General features: G+C 38.1%; 2 protein-coding genes across 8 annotated transcripts in view; both read left to right on the top strand.

Annotated features, from left to right (window-relative positions):
* The first annotated feature begins 3,737 nt into the window (after positions 1–3,737).
* On the top strand, positions 3,738–17,573 carry CCDC28A (coiled-coil domain containing 28A). 4 transcript variants are annotated; one of them, XM_010965832.3, is made up of 6 exons: positions 3,738–3,992; positions 5,904–6,103; positions 9,191–9,354; positions 12,112–12,266; positions 13,987–14,009; positions 17,014–17,573. In XM_010965832.3, the coding sequence occupies exons 1-6, from the start codon at positions 3,738–3,740 to the stop codon at positions 17,066–17,068; spliced, it is 852 nt and encodes a 283-aa protein (XP_010964134.2). In that variant the 3' UTR covers positions 17,069–17,573. The 4 variants fall into 4 exon arrangements, with proteins under 4 accessions (XP_010964134.2, XP_045380497.1, XP_045380498.2 ...); XM_045524541.2 differs by lacking the exon at positions 17,014–17,573 and adding an exon at positions 16,154–16,987; XM_045524542.2 differs by lacking the exon at positions 17,014–17,573 and adding an exon at positions 15,684–15,908.
* A 1,485-nt stretch (positions 17,574–19,058) lies between these two features.
* ECT2L (epithelial cell transforming 2 like) overlaps positions 19,059–25,373 on the top strand; it is a 63,951-nt gene continuing 57,636 nt past the window's right edge. Inside the window, exon 1 of one of the 4 annotated variants that reach the window (XM_074368265.1) lies at positions 19,059–19,778. The gene's annotated coding sequence lies outside the window, so the exon portion shown is untranslated. The remainder of the gene's footprint in view (positions 19,779–25,373) is intronic. The other 3 variants (XM_074368262.1, XM_074368263.1, XM_074368261.1) reach the window with 3 other exon arrangements.

Below are 25,373 nucleotides of genomic sequence, written 5' to 3'. Positions count from 1 at the left end.
TTTTCTACTATTCTGCAAGCTATCCCTACAGGTATTTCTTAGCAATCTTGTGGTACTCCATGATAATACTGCTACTTGAACTAAAATTCAACAAAAGGAGAAAAAAACTGATGGAAGGATTGTAATACAGTATCGCTAATTTGCTGGCCCGTGGTACATTTTGTTTTCTGGTTAAGCCTAAACACAGCCTTCTTTGAAAGCTGGGATGTTCCAATGAGAAGAACTTGGAGAAAAGATATTGGAAGATTGAATCATCCTCATATCTTGCTCATAATCATTCCCTAATCTTGTTAACAACTCGTGGCCTTAAAAAGGAAGTGTGAATATGAAATTGAATTAAAACATTAATTTTGTGGAATCACATACTGAAACTATACCAAATATTAAGTTTTTAAAATAATCACTCAGGCAATAGGCAACAATTTCGCTAAGCTTCAGGATTAGTTCCTTCATCAGATCCCGTGGTGTGAAGGCTTGGGTACCAAAACACAAATTGCCCAACTGAAAAAAAAGAGCACTTGCCTGGGTATTAGTGATGCCATCTGACTGGCATTATGATTGGGCCTAGATCTATAGATTTGGGGGTTAAAGAGAGATTATGTGAATCACTTACTTTCATAAATAAAGTCAGAGAATTTCATTCATAACACATACACTTATTGAGCACCTAACTTACGTCATGTTCTATGTAATGTACAATGCAATGGTCTTAAGATACAAAAATTAAAACATAGTATCTGCCCTCAAGGAACTTAAGGCCTGTTGAGGAAGACAAAATCATCAAAGGCCATATATGTGAGAATTTTGTATATGTCTAACTCTAACTTTTCAAGTCTATTATTTACCCATTGTTTGTTTACTCAAAGCAGTTAGCAAAAAGATACTTACAATTATAAAGACCTCTGTGTTTATTTTGAGACCCTCCACTAATGCTTAAGATGCACATCTTAGAAATCCAGACCATCACACTGATTGGCATTCTTTCAGGCCCCTGAATATGACAAGCTCATTTCTGCTTTAAGGCTTTTTTACTAGCTGTTTCCTAAGCCAGGCATGCAAAGCAGCGTTGAATCTGATCTACCTTGACCTAGGCATTCTGGCACGGGAGGAAAAGGAGGTGGAGGAATACTTAGCAAATGATGAATAGGCTTCCAAGTTAAAAAATCAAAAACCAAAATCTCTTCCTTAAAGAACCACAAAGGACCAATAAGGGGGTGACTCTTTTCCAGGAACTGAGATAGAGAAGCCATTTGTATCGGGTTGACATCCCTGCCTTTTCCTTTAGAGTGTCACCTCCACGGGAAAAACGATGCAAGTTTGTAGCTCAACAAATGACGATGTACAACAGTGGCTTCCAAACCCATTCCTCATCTGAGGACTTCACAGAAAAGTATTTCTGATTCAATAAAATGTAAAAAAAAATTATGATGCTTGTGATGATATTGGAAATTTGAACACCGACTACATATGTAATAATATTAAGTAACGACTGCTGTTTTAGAAATAATAGTGATCTTGTGGTTAAGTTTTTAAAAATCTATTAGGGATCCATACTGAAATATTATGGATTCAGTGATGTCTTGGATTTGCTTCAATGTATTACTGGAGAGGGGAAAATGTCAGGGGAGGGGTATAAGTGAAACAAGATTGGCCATGAGTCAACAGCTAGATGATGGATACATAGGGGTTTATTACATTATTCTGTCTTCTTTGGTATATGTTTGAAATTTTCCATAAGAAAAAATATATTTGAAAATATCCTATAGAGTACGTTAGTAGTGGGGAGAGGAGTGGTCTTGTTGATCACAGCTCCTATCCTGGAAATACAGACTGTCTTTAGGAAGAAAGTAATTAGAGTAATTCACACAAGGTGTGCACTTAACAATCCGAAGCAGAGATTTCTGCAGTATAAAGGAAAGTATAGTAAGTCTCAAAGACAATATTTCTTTCAATAACTCTAGATTTCAAATAAAAGAAATCACACTCAAAATTGTACTTCTATAACTATCTCATGGCGCTCTGTTTCTAAATCAGTACAATCCAGCCACACCCACCCCTTGCTTCCTCAAACGTGCCAAGCTCAATCGTGCCTAAAGATCTGTGGTTTAACCATATCCTTTGTCCAAGGATGCTCTTCCCCCAAAATATCCCAAGGCTGGCTCTTGTCTTTTATTCATATCTCAACCCCCAGAGTTGCCTTTTCAGGAAGGCCTTCCTGGCACTCCATCTTCAGTAGCCCACTCCTTACAATAACTCACTATGACCTTAAGCTGCAAGCTCAGCTAATCCAGATAAGACAATTCAGAGATGAGTTAAAAGACACTGAGAAAACATATTGAGAAGATTGTACCCTACAGCACTGTTTGTAACGGTGTAAAATGGGAAACAACCCAAGCATCCATCACTATGGGAATTCTCAAATAATTTGTGGCAAGCCTATTTGACAGAATACTATATAGGTAAGACAAATGAAGTCCAGCCATCTGTATCAATGTGGATAGATCTCAAAAACATAGAATTAATTGGGTGAGAAATCAAGTTGTAGATCAATACACAAAGTATAATCGCATTTGTGTAAAACTTCAAAAGCCCAAAGCATTCTATATATTGTTTACAAATACATAGTAATAGGGAAAGTACAAGAACCTAGATTAGCAAGATGCATGTCAAATTTAGTTGCCCCTCCGAAGGGAAACAGAGTGGCACTGAGAATAGGTGGCACCCGCTTTATCCGTAATGTTCTATTTCTTTCATTTAAAAACATAAAAAGGCAAGACGTATGATCTGTTCATTCTGGATAGTGGGTACACGAATATTTACTCTGTTTTTCTTTTTAAAACATTTCAGAATGTTTTAAAAATGGAGGGAGGTGGCGGTAGATGAAGATCCCATACTAGAAACCAGGATAACTGCGTTCGTCCTTGCTCTGCCCCTCCGACACTGATAAAATCTCTAGATACAGTTTTCTCATTAGCAAATGCGGGATAAGTATGTGGTGCTCTCCAGTCTCTTTAGTCTAACGGTCTGTGAACCTAAAACCTCCTCACCCCCAACCCACACACGGGGAAGGCTATCCAGACTAGGGAATAAAAACATGGATTCTCCCTTTATTTAGGATAGTTCTCTCTCTCTCAACCCTCAATCCCTTCTTCAGAGGCAGTTTGTGTAGTGAGTAACTGTCTCGGCGACAGAGAGACGTGAATTTATTACCCTTGGTGAGTGTCAGATTCCTCACTTCTAAAACAGGGATTCTAACACCTACCTCATAGAGTGCAGTGAGGTTTAGAGACGTCTGTCAAGTGCCTTAACAGTAGCTACTTATAATAGGAGAAAAAGAATTTCATTTAGGAACTCAGCCTCGGGGGTCGCTAAACAGAATCATGGTTTTTCACGCTGCCTTCCAAGCTAAAGTTGGTTTACCTTGCTAAATCCCAGCGATGCATTGGAAACAATCCGGAACAGTTGCTATGGCGACACTGGTTCCGCCTCCAAGGTTGCTCGAACGGCATGCTGGGAACTGTAGTGCGTGAGACCGTACACTCGCGGAGGGGGAGGGGCAGCTTGTGGAGGGGGAGGGGCAGCTTCCGGAAGGGGTACTACATTTCCGATTCTTGCCTCCATTTGCAAACCTTACCCTCGTCGCCTCTGAGCCAAAAGAGCCTAGAATAAAAGCCCAGCTATGGGTCCTCCTTTCCACGCTCCTCGAAGGCACAGCTGAAGGCAAGACAGGGGAAACAATGCGGTGTCAAGGGCGGAGACGGGAGCGGCAGTGGTGGAACCGGAAGAGGAAAGTCTCCCGCCTAGGGCACGGAGGCTCCGCCTCCTTACGTCACTTCCGTAAACAAAGGGCACTGTGGAGGCGCGGGGTCCGGGATGTGACCCCGGCTCAAGCTGCAGTGGTAGCATCGACGGCTGCAGGTGCGGCCGTGGCTTCGGAGGCCCCGGGATCTCTGCAGACTGAGGAAGAGGACCCCGATCCCCTTCTTCCTCAGGTATGAAGGGGAAGCAAAGGCACCCCAGCAATGTCCCCCTGTAGGCCGCTCCCACCACCGGTTCTGGCCACGACTGGATTCTGGGCAATGAAAGGTCACCGTGTCGGCTGATTGTTTGGAGAAGGGGAATGAAGCGAAGTCAAGAGGGACTCCTAATGGTCCTGCTTGGATTCCTGGGATTGGTATACAAGAAGGATTCCAGTGCTCTTGTCGAGATGTTACCTCCCAAAAAAGGATGATTTTCGAGCCCTGGCCCCTCAGAACATCTTAGTTTAGACCACTATTGGTTTATTTACATTACTTTACTTCCTAGACTTTTTTTCTTGCATCTGCAGCTGTGTATAAGCATCATTGAATTCGAAAACCACTGTGTTTGTGTATCAAACCACTGTATACCACTGTATAAATTTATACAGATCCTTGCCTCTTTGGAAAAGTGAATCCTCCTTCTCTATTTAGTTATTTTTTAAACATTTAGTTTGTGTTGCATGCTGAAACACCCCAAAATGTCTGTTGCTAAAAATACTTCTTAAAGGAAAATTTTTTAGCCAAGATTTAAGTGGGTTTACTTTTTTTTTTTTTAATCTGGGATTAAAGACTGGGCAGTGGAGCCTTTCCTTTACAACCTTTGGTTCTTTGGAGGTATCATACCTCTAGTTATGATTGTCTAAAGTCATTGTAAGCCAACTGAGCTCAGTGGTTTAAATAACAGTGCTAGTAGCACCGAGTCCAGACAATAGCAGAAAAATCTGTTTTTATGGAAATTCTTGTGTAATTACTTTAGGAGTGACATCGATGGATTTGAGCTTTTTTGAATGGTCATAGCAGGATTAAATTCAACACAACATACAATAAAAGGCCTAATGGGCCTTAGGCACTTTACAGTCTAATGAGGTGAACAGCTATATAAATTTCTCATCCTGGGGGATGGGTGTAGCTCAGTGGTAGAGCCTGTGCCCACAGGGTCCTAGGTTCAATCCCCAGTACCTCCATCAAGAAAAGTAAAAAATAAAAAAAGTTTCTCATCTTATGATGCATGAAACAGTATAATTTTATATTATTCATAAATAAAAAGGAAATGTGGAAGGATATTTTTAGATGTGCTCTTAGGAAAATAAAACTGGTTAATACATAAAGTAAGGGAAAGCACTGGATAAATAGAAAACCTTCACTATATTCTGCATAGAAGGACCAAGTGTAACTTCATAGAGTAACTTTCTTGATAGTGGCAAAACTAAACATATATAATAAAGTTTTATGTTTCCTTGTAAACAGGTAGAGAAAGTAAATTCAAAGTAGTCATGGAACAATCTTAATTTTACAGTATTTAATTTTCCTTCACTTGATCAAGAAACTAGAGTCAGATGACCTCTAGACAAACTGAATTTCTACTTGGTGGTTGAAATAAGGTTTCTACTTGCTAGTTAAAATTCAGATCCCCATGTCAGTTATACATCTATTTGAATCTAGTTGGTTTTTTAAAGAATATATTTTAGAAAGGAGACTTGAAGGCCATTTAAAGCTTGAGGCAGGCTGGGAATATCATGTGGGTGAGTTGTTCAATGTTTATGTGTTGCTCTCCTATACCGTCAGCTTTTTGAAGGCAGGGACTCTGTCTTGCACAGTACCATTTCCCCAATGCCTAGAATAATGCCTAACATGTGAAGAGAGCAAATATTTGTAGGATGAATGAATAAAGAAAATGGTGAAAAAATTTTTGTTTGCCAGGCCATTTTGCTTAGGACTTCTGTGTATTTAGTACTGTAGATTGAACTTAAGGGATCCTTAGTCTAACTTTCTCTAATGACCTCTGAAATTCTTGATCCTCTTTCAGCCCATAAAGTGGGTCTTTGAACCCCTTTCATTTCAGCATACTGTAGCTATGTGTATAATTGTGCTGTGTTTCCTTAGGTCGTAAGAAGCTGGCCTTGGTGCAATAAGGAACTTAAAACAATGGAGGAGCGCAAAGTGAAGAGGAGGAGTCCTAAGTCTTTTAGTGCCCATTCTGCTCAGGTCGTTAATGCCAAAAAAAATGCCATTCCAGTTAGTAAAAGCACGGGATTTTCAAATCCTGCATCACAGTCAACTTCACAGAGACCAAAGTTAAAAAGGTGAATTCTTTTCTTTCATGTTATCTCAGGAAAATACTATTAAACTCAATACTATATCCACTAATACTTATAATATTTTTTCTCTTGGCTTAACTTTTAAAACAGTTGAGGCACATATTATATGTCATTTAGAAAAAAAATTATGAAGATTACAGTGTATAGAGATTAGAAAATGCAAAATGAGTGATTAGTTTTAAGGCCCTTACTTTGTCTCATATTAAAATACACAAGCAAGAAAACTTGTAGACAAGTTGATAAACTAGCCAGAAATGGAAAAAGGGATACAGGTTTGTTTGTTTGTTTGTTTTAAACTAAGCTGAGTGTTTGTACTTTGGTAGTTTTATTTTTTTTAAAGAATGAATTCATTGTTTTTGTGGAAATGATTTGTACTTATTGTGAATATTTAAACACAGGAAAATTTCAAAGAAGAAACATAGAACAGTAAAATCCCACCACCCAGAAGTAATCATTATTAACATTTGGTGAACGCCATTTGTCTTAAGGCTTTAAAGGAAACAGGAGGGACACGTTTAAATGTGTTACACGTTACTGCTGCATGTATGTGAGTATTTTGGAGTGTTAGATATTTAGAAAGGAAGATGGTGTCTTTAGAGAAAATGCATTTTATAATCTCAATCCTCTTCCTAATGATGATTAAGTAAACTTCCAAGCTCATCATGAAGAGTCAAGTAAGGAAGTGATGCTTGTAGCACTCAGTAGCCACCACGTTTACACAAAAGAAAAAAGACTGCTGCCTTGATGATGATCTCACAGTCTCTGAGGAAACAAATGGGGCGTAGTGAGAGACACTTGGAAAAGAACATCCCAATAAGGACTAAGTGATAAACAACAAGATTTATGAAGGTTTCTTTTGACTACAGTGTCAGATTGCAAAGGGGTTTTTCCTCCTGGAGGAGTTTAATTTAGAGTCAGATTTTGAATGTGGTTTTAGTTAGTGGAAAAAAACCCAAGCGATTTTAAAGGAAATCACTCTTTCTTCCAAACTTTTGCATCTGTTTGCTCATATCTCATGGTCATTTTCTACCTTGTACTTTTATTTCTCTATCCTCTTCTAGAATGTAGTCTTCCTGAGGGCTGGGGCTTGTGTGCCAGGCAGGACTGAGAGTGGGGCTTTGCATATAGTCTAATTTCAGTGAATTCTTTTTAATTGTTGAATTGGTTTAATAAAGTGGGGCAGCGGGGCATGATCAAAAACACTGAAGTGGGAAGAAACAGGCTTTTATTTTTATTTTTTGAGAGGGTTGTTAAGTGATGAACTGATGCAGAATAGGTACTTGGATAAAACTTCCAATTTGAAAGATAAAAATATATTCGCTGTACTGAAACCTGAGGGTCTGTAGCAGTTTATCTCAGATTTTAGTGTGAATACGGCTCTCTCAGGAATCTTTTTATAATGCAGGTTCTGAATCAGTCAGTCCAGGATGGACTTCTGTTAAGCACTTCTAGTAAGCTCACAGGTAATGTTGATGGTACAGGTCTTGGACAGTACTTTGAATATCAAGGTACTAGATAGTGGTATGAAATCTAATATGTATCTAAAATTACAGAGCTTGCTTTGTGAAGCACTGTTACTGACCTGCTGTCACAGCCTTTATGCTCTAAGCCTTGCCACCTTCCCTACTCTGCACCCCCACCGTATACCCCATCTGCCTTACCGTATTGTGGTGAGTACACCTGTGGGGAAGACGTCTTCACGCAGCATTACGTAGAAATTAACTGAGTACTGAATATAAGTGTACATCAGGATCTGTGGTACATGTTGGGGTTATAAAGCAACACCCAAACCCTTCTCCCATTTTTACCCTTAACTCCTACTTAGACTTTAACTTTCACTCACACATCACCTTAGGAAGTTTTCTCTGCTGCCCTTCGATTGAGTTAACTGCTCTTTTTCTCCATTTCCGTATCACACTGTGTATAGCAGCATCACTCAAGTGTCTGAGAGCCTGGCATGTGCTAGACATGTGTGGTAAGAACTCATACAGTCTAGGGGTCCTGAAAAGGCCTTCCAGAGGCAATAACATTTAAACTGAGACTTGAAGGATGTGTGGGAGGTAGCCTGGCAAAGATGGCAGTGAGGGGAAGGACGCTAATGTAGCAGAGGATTAGCTGTAAGTAGATGAGAGAATGGATTCCTAGGAAGCAGAAGAGATTCGAGATGTCTAGAGCATCGACAGACAAGAGAGGAGAGGATTTCTTACGGATATCGGACTACTGAAGGGTTTGAATTACGTAAATCATTTCATCTGATTTTACTTTTTAAAAATTGACTTGGTTGCTCTCTAGGGAGGGAATGGGACTCAGAGACAGCACATAGAGGCCGGGAGACCAGCTGAGAAGCTGTTGGAGTAGTTCGGTCAAGCCGTAGGATAGTGGCTGTGGAGAAGGAGAGAACTCGCAAGATTGGACATCGTTACGGGTATAATCAGTAGGACTTCATGTCTGCATGTGAGGCCTCCAGAAGTTGGAGGCGTCAAGGATGGTAACAGGTTTTAGCACTGTGTCACATGGTGCTTATGAATTTATATGTCTGTCTTTCTCCTTGGACTGGGCACTCTTCAGTGCAGTAACTGATGTCAGGTGCATGTTTGTATACTGAGTATCTGGCACCGTGTGAGCTACAGATCAGGGGCCCATAACCACTTGAACAACCCATAGTTCAAGGAATAGCCTGAATAAAGATGAGATGGGAAAGGCGTAATATGTTTACTGAGAAATGAATATGAAACATAGGCTAGGAAAAAGACTTAGTAATTCTCTTTTCAGTTTTTTTTGCAATCCAAAAAATTAGCATATTGTAAAAATATGTTACTTAAGCTTTTTATATACCTTACTAAGTTATATTTTATACATTTATTTTGAGATTTTTCACAACCTGTTATTTTGGTGTCTGGCTTGAAATTATTGGTTTTATTTTGTATTGATTTTATTCTGATATCTTGTTTTTAATGGAAATTCCATTTAGTTTACTAATTTTGCTTAATCTAGAACACCCTGAAAGAATATAATTATCTCTTTTTAAAGATAGTTATACACAATTACTTTTTTATTGCATCCTTTCTACAGAGTGATGAAAGAAAAGACCAAACCTCAGGGTGGAGAAGGCAAAGGCGCTCAGTCAACCCCGATTCAGCACTCCTTTCTCACCGACGTCTCCGACGTCCAGGAGATGGAGAGGGGGCTTCTCAGCCTGTTGAATGACTTCCACTCTGGAAAACTCCAAGCATTCGGTAATTCATAGGTGTTTTTCTTTTCAAGATGTTTGCACCCTATTTTCTGCATGTGTTTTGCAATTCTTTTTTAAAGTGTCATTTTCTTTAATTAAAAAAAAAATGTCCAGAGGCATAAAACACAATCACCCTAGATTTCATTTGTCACAGAATATAATTTGCCTTCTAAAATTTCAGGAAAAAAAATTTTTTTTTTTTTTTAAAGAGGGAGGGTTAGTTGAAATGTTCAAGTAGGATTGCTATTATGGAATAAGTATCTTGAAAGTGTAACAAACAAAAGAGACACTCTTTGTCAACTAAAGTATTTTAGACTTAGTGCTTTAGTTTTAGAAAGACTCAGGATCACTTTCCTTTACCCTTTCAAGCCTAAACTTATTTCTTGCCCAGGATTCCTGGCTTTCAAATATTAATGAGTCTGGTTTTCTCATTCTTTCATGAAGACATAAGAACAGTGAACTGATTGTTCCAGTAAAAACTCTGAATAGGTATTTTTGTATGTGAATTCGCAAAGTGTAATGTCAGATTTTTCATGTTCAGCTTGCAGCTTACTTGATAAGCTTTTTCTAATAATAAAATTATTTACCTGCATTTTAAAGGAGTAATTAAAAATTATTGAATGCACACATACGGAATCTCACTCAAAAGCATAAATGTCATCAACATAGATATTGCTTCTTTTTTTAAGTGTTGTCTTTCCTTCCCCTGCTTTTTTACTTGGCTTCCCTATCCCTTCCTTTACCTCCTCTACTTCCCCTGCCCCCCCAACCAGTTAGCCATGTGTGTATATATATATATATACACACACATATGTAAACACACACACACACATACACAAAGATTTTTGTTTTCATTATTTTATACAAATAGTGTCTTGTAGACACTTTTCAATGTCTTGCTTTCCTCACTAACCAGTATCTGGTGAAAATCTGTCTATGCCACCTGGTATGGCTCTAATTCACTCTTTTTTCCAATGGCTACATAATCTCCAAGTTGTGAATGTACCCTGGTTTATTCAGCCATTTCTCTGTTGAAGGGCATTTACTTTGTGTCCAGTTTGGATCACTAAATTCAATGGTGTGGTGGACATCATTTTATATATATCCTTATGTGGATGTTTTTATTTCTCTAGGGTGGATTCCCATGAGTGAGATTGCTGGGTCAAAGCATATATGTAATTTTAATTTTAATAAAAGTATCCAGATTGCTTTTCAAAAATGTTATTGCACTTCTAGTTTTCATAGCAATTTATGAAAAAACTCTTCCCTGAGGAAATGTGAGATATTTTACTGTGAAGAAGGATGATTTTGAAAGAGCTGCAGCTAGCTTCAAAATTAGTAGTAGTCCTTAATTTAATGTAATATAGTCAGTTTACGAAGATGTTATAAAGCTGGCCAGAGGAAAATATAATTTATATTAATTCATACTGATTCCAGCTATGTACTTCACCTTTGGCTAAACTATATTATATTATACCTTTGAGGAAATCAAAGTTTTTTTTTGAAAAATAAATAGTAATATGGAGAGCTTACAGAGGCTGTGTTTAAACTGAATGAAAATATATACATTAGTTGGTCTGGGCAGATAATGCTACCTCAGAGGACTCTAATTGAGACAGGAGGGAAGAGGACAGGGCACAACCCCTGGAGGAATGACACAGCAACTGAGGACAGAACAAACTGGTTAGAACCAAGATGGTGGAAGATTTGACTTCCAGTAGACCTTGAGCCTCTTGGCAAACCCACAGGCGCCATGACAGTTCCTAGGCTGACTATAAAAGTTCAAAAAGTGGGCAGGGGAGCCCAATTCCTGGAGATCCCTGCCCCTTCCCCAAGGTAGTTAGAATAATCCTCCCACTTGTTAGCATATGAAATTACCGAGCCCATAAAAACTTAACAACTCTGCATCTCACGGTCTCTCTCTCTCTCTCTCTCTCTTTCTTGCCTTCTGAGACAGCCCGCACTCTGTCTGTGGAGTGTGTATCTACTTTTACTTTAAACACCCCACACCTCTCGGCCTCTCTCCCTCTCACCTTTGGATACAGCCAGCTTTCTGCCTGTGGGAGTGTGTATCTCCTAAGTCACTTTCCCTTCTGAGTGAGACAGACCCCACTCTGTCTATGGAGTGTGTCTCTCTCTAAATAAACTTGCTTTCACTTTAACATGCCTTGCTCTTGAATTCTTTCCTGTGCTAGGCAAGAACCTATTCTCTAGCAACATAATCAACAAATAATGCTAAAGCAGTAAGTTGTCTTTAACTATTATTTGTACATTGTGTTTCTCATGCTTCATAACATTCTTCATGCTTCGTAAGTATCTTTTATATTGCCTAAAAGAGGAATATATGGTTGGTAAAATGATTGATGACTGAAGTTTTTATAGGACTCTTAAATTCACTCAGATTATTATAAAATGTTGAGTTACTCAATTCTAATGGCAGTTGTCAAATAGGAGATGAATAGATGGTGTTAAAACTTCTATAGATGATATTGAAATTTTTTTTTACCACCTAAGGGGTGACTTTATTTAAAAATTTTCTTCTATATGATTTTTTTAACGTCCATGATCAGTTTTTAAATTGTTGTTTTCCTGGTCAGAAGTTTGATTTATAATTATACACAGAAAATATGCAGTCATTAACAATGTAATTTACAAAACAAAGAAAACCGATTTCTTTTAAGCACCTAGGATTTAGAAGTTTTTCAAGACAGTTAGTTTGACCTATCCTAATCTTTATTGATGTCCTGGAATGTTCCCCCAGGAAATGAATGTTCCATTGAACAGATGGAACATGTTCGGGGAATGCAGGAGAAATTAGCTCGCTTGAATTTGGAGCTCTATGGGGAGTTAGAGGAACTTCCTGAGGATAAGAGAAAAACAGCCAGTGACTCCAATCTGGATAGGCTTCTGTCTGATGTGAGTATGGCTCTCTTTCTTTATTCTTTTCTTAATAAAATTTGTATTGAGATAAAAGTCACCATTTTAACAATTTTAAAGTATACAATTCAGGGATTTGTAGTATATTCACAATGTTGGGCAGACATCACCACTGTCTAATTTCAGAACATTTTTATCACTCCAAAAAAAAACCCCTGCCCCTCGCAGTTCTCCCTTGCCATCCCCTAGCAACCGCCAGTCTGTTTTCTGTCTCTGTAGATTTGCCTATTCTGGACATTTCATATAAGTGGGAATCACAAAGTATGTGGCTTTTTATGTCTGGATTTTTTCACTTGGTGTAATGTTTTCAAGTTTCATTGATACTGTACTTTATATTCTTTTTTTAAAGAAATATGTTCAAAGGAAATTATATTTACGTCTAAGCATATTTTCTGAGATACTGGCAAGTCTAAAATACTTGCTTCTGTACCTATATAAGATCTTAAGTCATAGAAGGTAGTATGTCAAAAGATCCTGGCATGATTGATACATTTTGCATTATTTACTCAGGTGGTGGTTACTTGTACTATGTTTGGTGTTTATGGTAATTTCGTAGGTTGTCATAACAAAGTACCATAGACTTGCTTAGGCTACAGAAATTTATTTTCTCACAGTTCTGGAGGCTCAGAGCTGGAGAATCAAGGTGTCAGCAGGCTGGTTTCTTTTGAGGCCTCCCTTCTTGGCTTATAGAAGGATGTCTTCAGATCCACATGGCATGCTCCCTCTATGTGTGGGTGCCTATGTCCAAATTTCCTTTTTGTAACAACACTGGTCATATTAGATTAGGGCCCATTCTAATGACTTCATTTTAATTTAATTCCCTCTTTTTAAAAACTTATCTCCAAATATAGTCACATTCTGAAGTTTTAGGGGTTAGGACTAAAACATAAATTTTTGGAGGACGCAGTTCAACCCATAATACCATATATGATTCTTATATTGAAAAGTGTTAATTAAATTTGCCTCTTGAAATCTTTTTTGGAACAAAAATAAATAAAAATTGAATTCAACACATTTTAGTTTCAGAGTCCATATTTACCCATAACAGAAATGGTTAATTTCTCTTGCTTTTCTCTATCTTTTGAATAAATAAGAGAGAAATTGTATGCCCATACTTTTAAAATTTTGAACCTATACTTGTAATTGCACTCGTGGTATGTTGAAAATGGAATTTGAAACCAGAAAGTCTTTGTTTAGTTCAGGATCTGCATAGAGCTGTATAACCTTGGGCAATTTAATATTTCTGTAACTCAGGTTTTTCTCTCTGTAAAATAGGGATGGTTAATTCTATCTCATACTAAAAACTGACTATCATGTGGAATCTTATTCTAATCCATAAAGTTTTTTAAAGATTTTGATCATTAAAATGGTGACTTTTTTCTTTTAAAAGCTATAATTAGAGACGATTATAATTAAGCAAGTTTTTAATACTTAGAAAACTTCAGTTTTTATTATACAGTTTTAATTCTCTTTTCATATTCTTATGTCATAAATACTACAGCTACTTTAGTATTATTTTGCATAAGTGAATTTCCCAGTCTGGAAATTTTTTGGAAAGTTTTTTCTTTCTAATTTGCTTTTTTATTTAAAGAAAGCTTAAATGAGAAATAACTTATTTAATAATGTATTTTTAACAATTATCTATTTATGATGTTTATCTTATAAAAAATAAAATTAAATTTTTTTCTTTGTGTTACAGTTAGAAGAACTGAATTCTTCCATGTATCCTTTGCTTAACATCAAAAGTGAAAAGGTTACAAATTATAATTTCTGGTGACTAGTCCCAATCTAATGAAGAAACCTACTATTATTTACTGGGGCTCTCTCTTTCCCTTTGGTCTCTAAGTGGAATTTCCTAGTTCTTTTGTTTGCTGAAATTTTGTTTGTTTATGGTTTGCACTTTACCTTGTATTGTTTTTGGAGTTTTATGACAAAATTTTTTAATTTAATCAGGAGAATTATAGATTAGGCTAGTTGCCATATAAATTATTTTGAACTTTAGATTCTTAAGATAAATGGAAATTGGATAGCAGACATACTGTACTATACTAGATTTAATATTTTTGCATAGAGTATTTTAGATGCATAAAAAAGTGTATCATAAGATTAGCATAAAGGAAATCACCAAGGCACATGTGAAATACTCAGGTTTTGACATTTCAATTTAGAGCAGTTATTTCAGGAACTTTTCAAAATGTATTTTTGAACACAGTGATAGGTACACTATGAGATATATAAAAATAATAAGAAATAATCCTGCCTATAAAATAATTTGAGAGGTAAGACATCTCTTTGAACCAAATAATGAGACACTAGAAAGGATACTGGTTGTAGAGTTAAGAGATTTGATTTTTGAAATTTGGTTCCACATTTTGCTAATGTAACCTTCAGCAGATTAACATCTCAGAGTGTCTTATGTGATACGGGGTAATTGCTACATATAATGATGAGTATATGAAAATTTCCAAACCGTATAGAATATATATAAAAATTGCTATTATTGCTTAACATATATACTGTTATTAATTGCTGAATTGTGCAATAATAACAGTTAAGAAGTATGAAGATATGAATAAATCCAGTAATAGTCATTAAGAGCTGACCTTTACTGAATTCCTACTATTTGCTAAGCATTATACGAAGGGATTTACATGCATTACCTCATTTGGGCCTACCCTTGGAAGTAGGTGGTGTTATACTGCCCATTCTACTGATGAAGAAAATAAAGTTTTGAGAAGCCACATAAACCGTAGGGAGATGTTAATTTAAGATATCATTGCCAAGAAAGACTTTAATATGAGGGTAAGATAGAGTTATTTAAGGGGCTTTTCTTAGAAGTTCCTGGGTTTTTTTTTTTTCTTTGTATTCGTTTTAAGCTTTATATCCTTTCTATGCTTTTGACATTTACAGAACTCTAATCCTCTCATCTGAGTTTTTGTTAAACATTTAGACTTACTTGTCTCAACACTTTCCTCGCTTCAGTCACCACAGTGAGATAAGGCATGATGGTAGAATCCAAGAGTGTTGGCTTTGGATGACTTGGTTTCAAATCTTGGTAAGCAGCCATGTCACCTTGAGCAGAGGCTGGCAACCCTAGTTTCCTCACCTGTAACGTCCTCTCTGTAATCATACTTTCCCCCCTGATTTTTCTCGCCATCATCAACGCCCCTACTATTTTAATCTTCAGGATTATTTAAAAATTCATTTGTGACTATAGCAGACGTTAGTCCTGGCACTATCTGCCATTTAGCCGGTACAGAGACACGAAATGATTTGCCATCGCTTAATTACATAGTTGTTGGGCATTATCAGTTCTATCTTGTGTTCTTCCTTCATTCTCTACCCTCATCACCTAATTCCATAACCTTTCAAATTTCTGTTCTCTGGAGACTGTAGAGCTGCACTGTTCAGTATGGCAGCCACTAGCCCAGTAGCTCCTGAGCACATGAGGTGTTGGCTGGCGTGGACTGAAATGCGCTGCAGATGTAATGCGCACACCTGACTTTGAAGTCAGCTAGTATGAAAAGAAGAATGTGAAGTATCATATTTTTTATAATGATTATGTGTTGAAATGATAATTTCCTGATTTGTTAGTATAAATAAAATGTATTTTAAACATTATATCTGTGGCTTACATTATATTTCTATTGGACAGTGCTGCTGTAAGTTTTAGACACTGCCACTAAATTATTCTTCCTAAAACATCACTTTCATCTTGCCATTTTTTACTATGTCATACTGTTAAAGGGCTCTCAATAATTTGATTACAACCTATATATCCTGAAATATTTTTCATTCCCACTTGGTGGTTCTCTGGATGCCCAAGAGCAGATTATTTCCATGCTGACCTTAACACCTTCGTTCAGGTTGTACATTCTACCTAGAGTTGCTCTGGCCTCCCCTTTCTCCTTATCAAAGACACTCAAGTGGACCACTTCCATAAAGCTTTTTTGTTTGTATCTCAAACTAACATTCTGCCTTATTTCATTATCTGTTGATTTTTATATGTGTTAAATCTCAGCCTTCCAATTGAACAAGAATATCCTTGATGGCAGAGCTCATGTCTGTACATTTTTTGCAAACCTCTGCAATACATGTATTGCTAGCATTTAGTTGTCCTCAGTATATCCAGACCGTTGTTTGAATTGAGGCTTGAAAAATAGGTGGCAAGTGGATCAGATAGATGAAAGAGGAAAATGAAAGGCACCAATGAGAAGGGAGTAAATTATGTAAGAATTCCATCCTATTTCCAATCTTCTTGAAAATTCAGAGGATTATAGGAAAAGTTTTAGAGCTATGATGATTTTATGTTTTGGGGGTTTTTTTTGGATTTTTACAAAGAAATTGTTTTTCCGAGGATGATAAAAGGATGTTACCTTCTCAAATGAATTTTTTAATCCAGTACATTTTATGTTTTAATTAGCTTCTTACCATGAGAACTGTTCTTGCTACATTAAAATAATTCTGTGCTCCATTAGAACCTGGAACATAGTCTTGATATAGTGATTTTTTTTAAGTCTACAAATTCTAGACATAGTATAATTACTTAACTACATTTAAAAATTATCCTACCACATCCAAGTTTCTCAATAACAACATAGGCACTTTCCCTTTAAACATATTTATTTTTTTAATATCTCTGTCTCTCAGCTCTTGAATGTAATTTCCAGAAATTTAAAAGAAGTACTCATTATAGAATGAAAATCTTCTTAACTGATGAATTCAGACAAAAACTCCACTTGGCAGATGCACAAGATGTTCCAAATACTTCTACCAGCTAAAGTGAAACGTAGGTTGCTGTCTCGTGGTTCGAAGAAAAGCGGTGTTCTTTACTTTTCCAGCTGAATCCAGTAGCAGAATCATCTTCCACAATAAGGAATTAAAAGTAATTAAAGTGCAGTGACTGCTTTCACATCCTGCTTTTAGTAATTTGCCCTAAGTCACCGTGACTGGAGGCCTAGGCCTTGCTGAAGGCTTGATCAGGAAATGTGATACAGAGGTTTTGCTGCTCCGCGCTATACTGTTGCCTTATGGGTTATACTTGAAATGCATCATGCTAAGTGTTGTTGAGAGGGCTGCAGGATTACCCCTCCTGAGCTCACCAGACTTCGCCCCCTGGTGATCGTAAGTTGATGATGCCCAGGCTTTTTGTGGCAGCCCAGCTTCAGTTTACATTAGACAATCAGTACACACGCCTGGTGTGTTTGCCAATGGCCAGTGACAACAGAATGTTAAATGAGTATCTGTGAAATTTGCTATTTTTAATAAAGTGATTGTTTTAGTCTGTTTTGGAGAAACCTGTCGTCTTCAATCTGGGAATACAAGGGTTCAATCCTCAAAGGTAAACTGTTTATATAATTTGAGGTTCTGCAACTTTCTTGCAAATCTTGCACCTTGTGCACATTTAAATATTGGCAAAATGAAAAGAACATGGGCTTTGACTTTACTTAGATCTTGATTGGAAGCCCCATTCTGCCTCTTAGCTTTGAGTTCATTTATGTTTACTGTTTCTATCTTTTTGTTTTTAATCTAGAAAATGAGGTTAATAACCAGCTTGTGGTGATGGTTATGAGCAGGAAGTTAAAAAGTGCACATAAGATGCTTAGCACAATAGCTGACACAAGTAATGTTCAGCAAACAGTAGCTTATTAACATTACCATTAGCTTTTAAACAGCTTTATTGAAATAATTCATATGCTGTAAAATGTACCCTTTTAAAGTGTGTAATTCAATGGTTTATGGTAGATTGACACGGTTGTGCATCCATCCCCGTAATTTAATTCTAGAACATTTTCATCACCTCAAAAGGAAACTGATCAGCAGTCACTCCCTATCTCTCAAACGCCTCAGCCCTTGACAACAGTAATCTATTTTCTGGCCCTATGGATTTGCCAGTTCTGGACATTTTGTACCAGTGGAATCATACAATACATGATCTTTTGTGACTGGCTTCTTTTACTTAGTATAATGTTTTCAAGATTTCAGGGTTCATCCACATTGTAGCATGTATCAATACTTTTTTTCCTGGCCAAGTCATAGTCCACTGTATGGATATACCACATGTTTATCCATTTATAGCATTTATTGCCTTCATCTTGGAGAAGACGCCCATGCTTCTTCCTCCTTGTTTCCAGGCCACAGTAACAAGCACCTATTTGGAAATGGGGAGGGTGGGGGACCCATTGAACAACATAAAAAAAACCTCAATTTCAGTAATTTTTGGCATTCGAAGTTCAAAGAATTCTGATCAGTTTCTCTAATCAGTCTTTTGTATACCCCTTTTAAAAATAAAATCACCAGAACATTAAATGCAACCTTCAAAACTTTTCTGTTGGGTTGAGAGAATAGGAATTCCAGGGGGAAAAGCATTTAAGGTCTGACAGAGCAGAAGAAAACTTCGCCATTTGACATGTTTTTCTTGGATGAGTCTTGAGATAGAGTAACGCAAAAGCTGTTTCCTGTGGATTCGTGACAGAGCGGCAGATCAGCCTTGTTTATTCAGCTGGTTCATTTGTCCTTTGTGTCAAGGAACCCCATGTAGGTCCCAGGTAACAAATTTTTAGTTTATCTAATTTGTATCCTTTCACACAATTTAAGCATATGTTAAAGGCAACAAGAAAAAAAAAGAGTTGCTTAGATTAGAATAAAACGATTAGACTAACATTTATTATTTATTATACAGATGTTGCATATTTATAGTAGAAAAATTTTAATTACAGATGACTAAAAGAAGTTTGTTAATGTACTTCCAGGCTTCTTAAAATAGACATTTATTTATAAAAATTAGATAGTACTATTCATATGGTTTTCTAACATGCTTTTCATGTTGTGACCATCTTCCCATGGCGGTAACTATTTATCTACATAAAAAAAAAAAAAACCTTACGGGCTTCACAATAAATATGTAGAAGCATTTTGACTAGAACCATTAGAAACTAAGAAGGATGTTGATTTGGTTTTGGTACCTCCTGTGTAATGTGAAAATTGGCAATAGTAAGTATTAAAATACTCTGAGGGTTTGCTGAAGATACGAAACGCCACAGCCTTAAAATTCCTGGCTTTGAGACCAAGCAAATGTTGGCTTCAGTATCCAAGTCTCTTGGGTCTTTCCCCTCTGCTCCGTGCCTTCAGGGGCTTCTGGGACCTGCAGCGACGCCCAGGATCCCATCGCAGACTCCCTGGAGAATGACAAAGTCACGGGGAACCAGCAGCAGTGGAGAGGGAGGTGTCGGCCGGTGCAGCACTGGCGCTCTGAGCGTGGTCCACAGGCGAGCAGGTTTCTGGCCCTCCTGCGGGCAAGGCGCGGGTGCCGGTGACTTGGAGCTGTGGGCCCGCGGGGCGGGGCGGGGCGGGGCCGTGTTGTCAGGTTTCTATGGAGACGAGCCGCTGCAGGCCCTACCCCCTCCCCAGGCTGCGGCTGGGGGTCCTGCGTTCTGCGTTCCAAAGAGCAAGCATCCGTTCGGAGCCGGGTCTCTCCACCAGCTGTCAGAGGTAAAGCTCTTGGCTTCTCGGCCTCACAGCTCTTGCTTGGGGCCGTCGGGGCCCGGGGCCCAGTGCGCAGGCTGGTTTAGTTCCCGTGCAGCCGCGGGAAGACCCTAGGCAGCGCCCTCACTGGGCTCCCCTGGTGACCTTGGAGAAGCTGAGCAGCTCCATAATTTTCCAAAAGGCTGAAGTGGCGCTTGGGAGAAGAACACTATCCCTGCCCTAGGGTCAGGTTTGAATTGGGCTGTGACCAGTAAACTCTTATGTCCTGCAGAGCGCTCGGTTGGGACAGAAATGGAGTTAAGTCACTGAGCACTGATTTTCATAGGTTTCCAAAGAGGCTCACACGGACTCCCTCCCTCCTGCCAGTTCTCTCCCTCTTTCCTACCGTGGAGTCCGGAGTCCGAAACGTGGGAAGTGGGGTGAGGGGTGGGGAGGCAGTGAAGCAGAAATACAAAGACTCTACTATGAATACAGTTTGTGGTTAGAACTGTGTAGCACTGAGAGTTAATATGCCAAGATTTGATGAACTGGATTATATTCATGAATAGCTCAGAGATCAAGAGGATGAAATCTTAAAATCATGGTACTTATGAATATTCATCTTTTTAAAAGTACTCATGCTCTGCTTATTAATAAATCTTGCCACATATCGTATCAGAATATCCTGACATCTCATGTATTCAAGTTCAGAAAACCTGAGAAATCGTTTTCACGCCCATCTTGACATTTGTGTACCTCAGGAACCGCAAAAATCATGCTCTAAAACCAGTTATTTCCATTGGGAAAAAGGGGGGGGGGGTTGAAACTTGAAACTTTTAGAACAACAATAACTGGTTATTTTTCTTGAATGTAAATAATATAGTCGCTTCTTGCTATTATTTTAATTTTATAGCAATTTTAATTTTAGCCAGCATTTGAGTATGTCCAGTTTTGGCTCACAAGGATGGTATTTCCTATCCCCTCTCATGCTTTTAATAGGGTAGATTTCTTCAAAATATGCTATTACTTTCATTATTTATTATTTATTTGTACATTTAATAAAAATTATCTTTCATTTCTATTTTTTCACTTATCACCCTCACTTCTCCTATACTCTAGTTCTTTTCTGCAATCTAGAACCACACAACCTCTGAGGAGGCATATTTAAGGAGTTAAATTTTGGATAATAAACGAATCATTGTACAACATGCATGAGTGAATTGCAAAAGTACTCAAATGTAGGTACCTTTGTGCCAAGGAACAATGTTTTGTTTTGTCTTCACTCCCAAGTCAGTGTCTCATATGGTGGAGCAGGACGAGACTAATTTACATTCCTCCGGCTGTGTAACCAGTCATCTGTGGGAACAGTTAATAACAACATGGTTCTGATTTATTCCAGTGATGATTTAGCTCTCTGTATGGACTGGCAATTGCCTACAAATTTCACCCCTTAATCTGGCTTTGGTTGTCACACAACAGGCACCCCACTTTTTTCCCTGAGCACTGAGGTGCCAGTGGCAATGGCTGAATTCCTCCTTGATATGTCAGTGGTAAAGAATAGTCGGGCACCAAATAGAAATTGTAATCCCAAATTAACCCATAGCGGTCATATATCCAGTTCAAGTTACACTCACACTTTTAGAAAAACCCAGTATAATTTTCAAACTTGATAGCCAGTTACTACTTGTGTGACCTTCTGGACAATTTTCTTTACTCTGTTCTTCTCCTCTGTAATCAATCTCCCAGGGTGAATGGGAGGATTAAACAAGCTCAGGTATGGGAAAGAGAATTACTAACACTTGCCAGTCAGAATAGCTACTCACAAAAAAGTAGGGTGTTAAATATAACATCTATTACCTGCTCCCTCCCACTTTGATTTTGTTACTAACCATGCTTCTTGGATCCAGTTATACATGAGAAGAGCCACAGATTGGGGTCTCTTATTTTAGTGCTTTTTTCACCAAACTTCAGAAGCACTTAGAGCCCTTGTTTTATAGAGTGAGGGAAGAAAGAGGTCTCCAGTTTGTGTCACTCATGCTGGAGTTTCGATTCAGTGGAAAACTGGACAGTAAGCAAAGCAGCAACAGGCCCTTTACTCTTCCAAGAATGGATACACTGCTTTGTGTAAAACACGAGAAATCCTAAGTGATCAAAGAAGAACTTTGTGGTACAGTAATTGGGCTTTTGGAGAAAGGATACTGAGAAAAGATGAAAAATGGATGAGAATTTGGTTTTGTACATTTATGTTTGGAGTGTCTGTTGGTATTAGAAGGTATTGTAACTCCCCTGTTGTAAACATTAATTCACAATAAGTTTTCTTGCCCCAGAGTGAATTCTAATCTCAAATAAGTACCCTTTCTTCCAATTTGCTGATGTCATGAGAGAACAATCTGTCAGATCTACGTATGAACTTAATTAAAAGTTTATATTACCATGTAACTCATTTGACATAATGGTGGAAATTAACTAAGAAGATCACACAAGTTGATAAATTGTCACAGTTGTGACGCAGTTTTCAAATCCTAATAATCAGTGACGGAATTTGGCTTTTTCTTGGCTAGCAATTTGTTTTTCAGCCCTTGAATTTAGAAAATTGGTAGACGTGAGCAATTATTCATTTACTCACTCAGCAAATATTTGCCAAGTCCCCACCTGTCGGCAGGCACTATGGTAGCAGCTTCTAGAATGGCTCCCACCACCCTAGCTTCCTGGTATTCATGCCCTTGTGACTCTCCTCCCTCAAGTGTGGGCTAGACCTGTTTCTAATGCAGGGGTTGCCAAACTTTTTCTGTAAAGGGCCAGAGAGTAAACAGTTTTGGCTTTGTGGGCCATGTAGTTTCTCTCCCAGTCACTCAGTTCTGCTGTTGTACCACAAAAGCAACCACCGACAGTACATAAATAAATGTCATTAGCTATCTTCTAATAAAACTATTTACAAAAATGGGTGGTGGCCCAAATATGGCCTGCTGCCCCATATATGGCCTGCTGCCCATGTTTGCTGACTCCTGCTCTGACTAATCAAGAAGTGAGTATATCACTTCTGAGACTTTGTCACACAGATTCTGGCTTCCTTGACTGCCCTCTCTTGCCCTCTCACTTGCTTACTTGGGTGGAAGCTAGCTGCCACTTTGTGAGCTAAGCTGTGAAGAAACCCACATGGGAGGGGAGCCTTCAGCCAACAAACAACCTGCAAGGAACTGAGGCCCTTGTGCCAGCAGTCAGGGAGGAACTGAATGTTGCCAACAAGCCTTTACATGAGCTTGGACGTGGATCCTTCCCCAGTCCAACTTTGGGATGACTATAGCCCCAGCTGACACTTGGATTGTGAGAGACCCTGAGCCAGAGGACCTAGTTAAGTCATGCGTGACCCCTGATTCACAGAAGCTGTGAGATAATAAATGCTTATTGTTTTAAGCAACTAAGTTTTGGGGCTGCTTGTTACATGGCATTAGATAACTATGATGATACACACATCAGATAATCAGTACACACCATGATAGGCTCCTATAACAATGAACAAGGGAAATGCTGAATATTATCTCCTCCTCTTGGAGAGTCACCGTGAACATCAACACACTAAATTTCCAAAACATCCTACAAAAAAGAAATGGTTTTAGTTTTGCTCAACCAATCATTTCCCAGGCATATTTAACAATGGATCCTGTTTTTCTGGGAAATACTTACTAATTTCTTATGGAGCTACTATTTGGAGAAATGCTGGACTATGAAAAGATCATACCATTTAAAGAAGTAGTGGTTGCCAGCATGCCATTTCTCCCTGGACTGAATAACTAGTCAGTAATGTTGACATCTTAGAGAATGAATAAAATCCTGTGGGAATTTGTATCTTTATATTTATGTCTATATATGATGTACTGTACTCACACATTTAAGTCCACCAGCAGAGATAGCAACTATTCTTTCTGTAATGTTTCACTCATTTTGTAACTCAGTAATCTCTTAACACAGAGGATAATAACAATTTTGAGAACTTGCTAAATAAAAATCCCTTATGTTGGCTCTTGGAGAGATTTCACATAACAACAGCTGGGCATCTTATGAAGCTAAGGATTTGTCTTGGTTTAATGTTGATTCAGAGAGAGGTATTTAATTTTCCACATTGCCATCAGGTTTTTATCTGAACAACAGATTATTATCCTGCAGTTTGCCAAGACACATCTCTGCCTTGCTTCACACGTGAGGAAACTGAGGCTCAAGGATGAAATTACTTCTCAAGCTTCAGTTTGGGGTGATCAGAGCAGGGGTCCACATCTGGTGCTCAGCCATGTCATGCTGCCCTTCTGTAATATTTCTAAAATGGTTCCTAATATGGTACATACCTTTCTGAGATGTTCTTTTTTAAAATGCGCTTCTATCTCACTGAAGTGTAGTAAGAGTAGAGGCACCACCAGCATTTGTCTAATTCTCAGATTCTTCTGACTTGCCCGTAAAGTTTCTTCAGCAACTCCAGACTGAAGAAGTTTACATTGTTCCCTCTCTTAGAATTTATAGCAATAGAGGGTTGCTTAGAAACTTACACATTTCTGATGCTTGAATCTAGCTAGAATTTCAGTAAAAAGCGGTCATCCAGTTTGCGTTTTAATGTCGTCTGGGATGGACATAACCTCCTGAGACAGCTAGTGCTGCTGAAGTGACTGTTTTCCCACTTAGACTGAGCCGAAATCCATCTCTCTGACATCATCCATTGTTCTTAATTTTGTCTTCTGGGCATTCACAAACCATGTGTAATTGATTTTGTATATAAAATAGCCCCCACATAGCTGATGTGTGTGTGGTACAGTGTTAGAAAGGGGACCAACTGCTTTTCTGTTTTTAAAATAGATACTCTGTTTTCTATAAATGGAAACATCTCTCTCTTCCTCTTTGATTTGTCATCTCAGAAGTGCCCATGGTTGCATGAGTCTATTTTGGACTTTCTCTTCTGCTCCCCTCTTTTCATTGTCTGTCCCACACTAATACCAGGTCCTCATATCACTGCGCCTTTAATAAGTCTTGATTCACATCTAAAGTCTAGAAACACATCTCTGTCCTTTGTTCTTCCAGACTGTCTGGAATACTTTAGCCCTTTAAATTTCCAAAAATATTTTAGAATCAGCTTTTCCAGTTACACGCCCGCCCCTTCTCCACAATACCTCTCTAGGAGTTTTTTGAGATTGCATTGACTCTGTAGGTCAATTTGAGAAAATGAGTCTCTTCATTTTTCTGAATCAGGCCTATCTCTCCATTTATTTAGGTTTAAAAATTTTTTTTTCAGTTAAGGTTTCTAATTTACTTCAGAAAGTTGCACTTTAATTTTTTCTAGATATTTAGTAGTGTTTTATTGTTACTGTACTACTGTACAACTTAGTAGTGTTTATGTTATTGTTTTAAAACTTCTGGATCAAAATAGAAGATATAGAAAAATAGGCAAATCATTAAGTGTAGCACCCAATGAATTTTGAAGTGAACTCACCCAGGCTCCCACAGCTAGATCAGTACGTGCACTCCAGAATCACCTCTCACATCCTCCCTCCTAGTCACTACCTTCTCTTTCTCCCTAAAGATAACCACTAACCTGACTTCTAATACTTTAGCATAGAACTTTGTATAAATGATACAATA

The sequence above is a fragment of the Camelus bactrianus genome, chromosome 8, assembly GCF_048773025.1.
Source record: "Camelus bactrianus isolate YW-2024 breed Bactrian camel chromosome 8, ASM4877302v1, whole genome shotgun sequence".
NCBI classification, from domain to species: Eukaryota; Metazoa; Chordata; class Mammalia; order Artiodactyla; family Camelidae; genus Camelus; species Camelus bactrianus.
The sequence above is the reverse complement of the archived record's forward strand: the minus strand, read 5'-3'. Positions and strand labels throughout refer to the sequence as shown.

Excerpts from the sequence above, each read along its gene's own strand:
- CCDC28A (XM_045524541.2), top strand. The coding sequence starts at position 3,738 with ATGCGGTGTCAAGGGCGGAGACGGGAGCGGCAGTGGTGGAACCGGAAG. Across the intron at positions 3,993-5,903 it reads CCGATCCCCTTCTTCCTCAG|GTCGTAAGAAGCTGGCCTTG; the intron begins GTATGAAGGGGA and ends GTGTTTCCTTAG. Across the intron at positions 9,355-12,111 it reads TGGAAAACTCCAAGCATTCG|GAAATGAATGTTCCATTGAA; the intron begins GTAATTCATAGG and ends ATGTTCCCCCAG.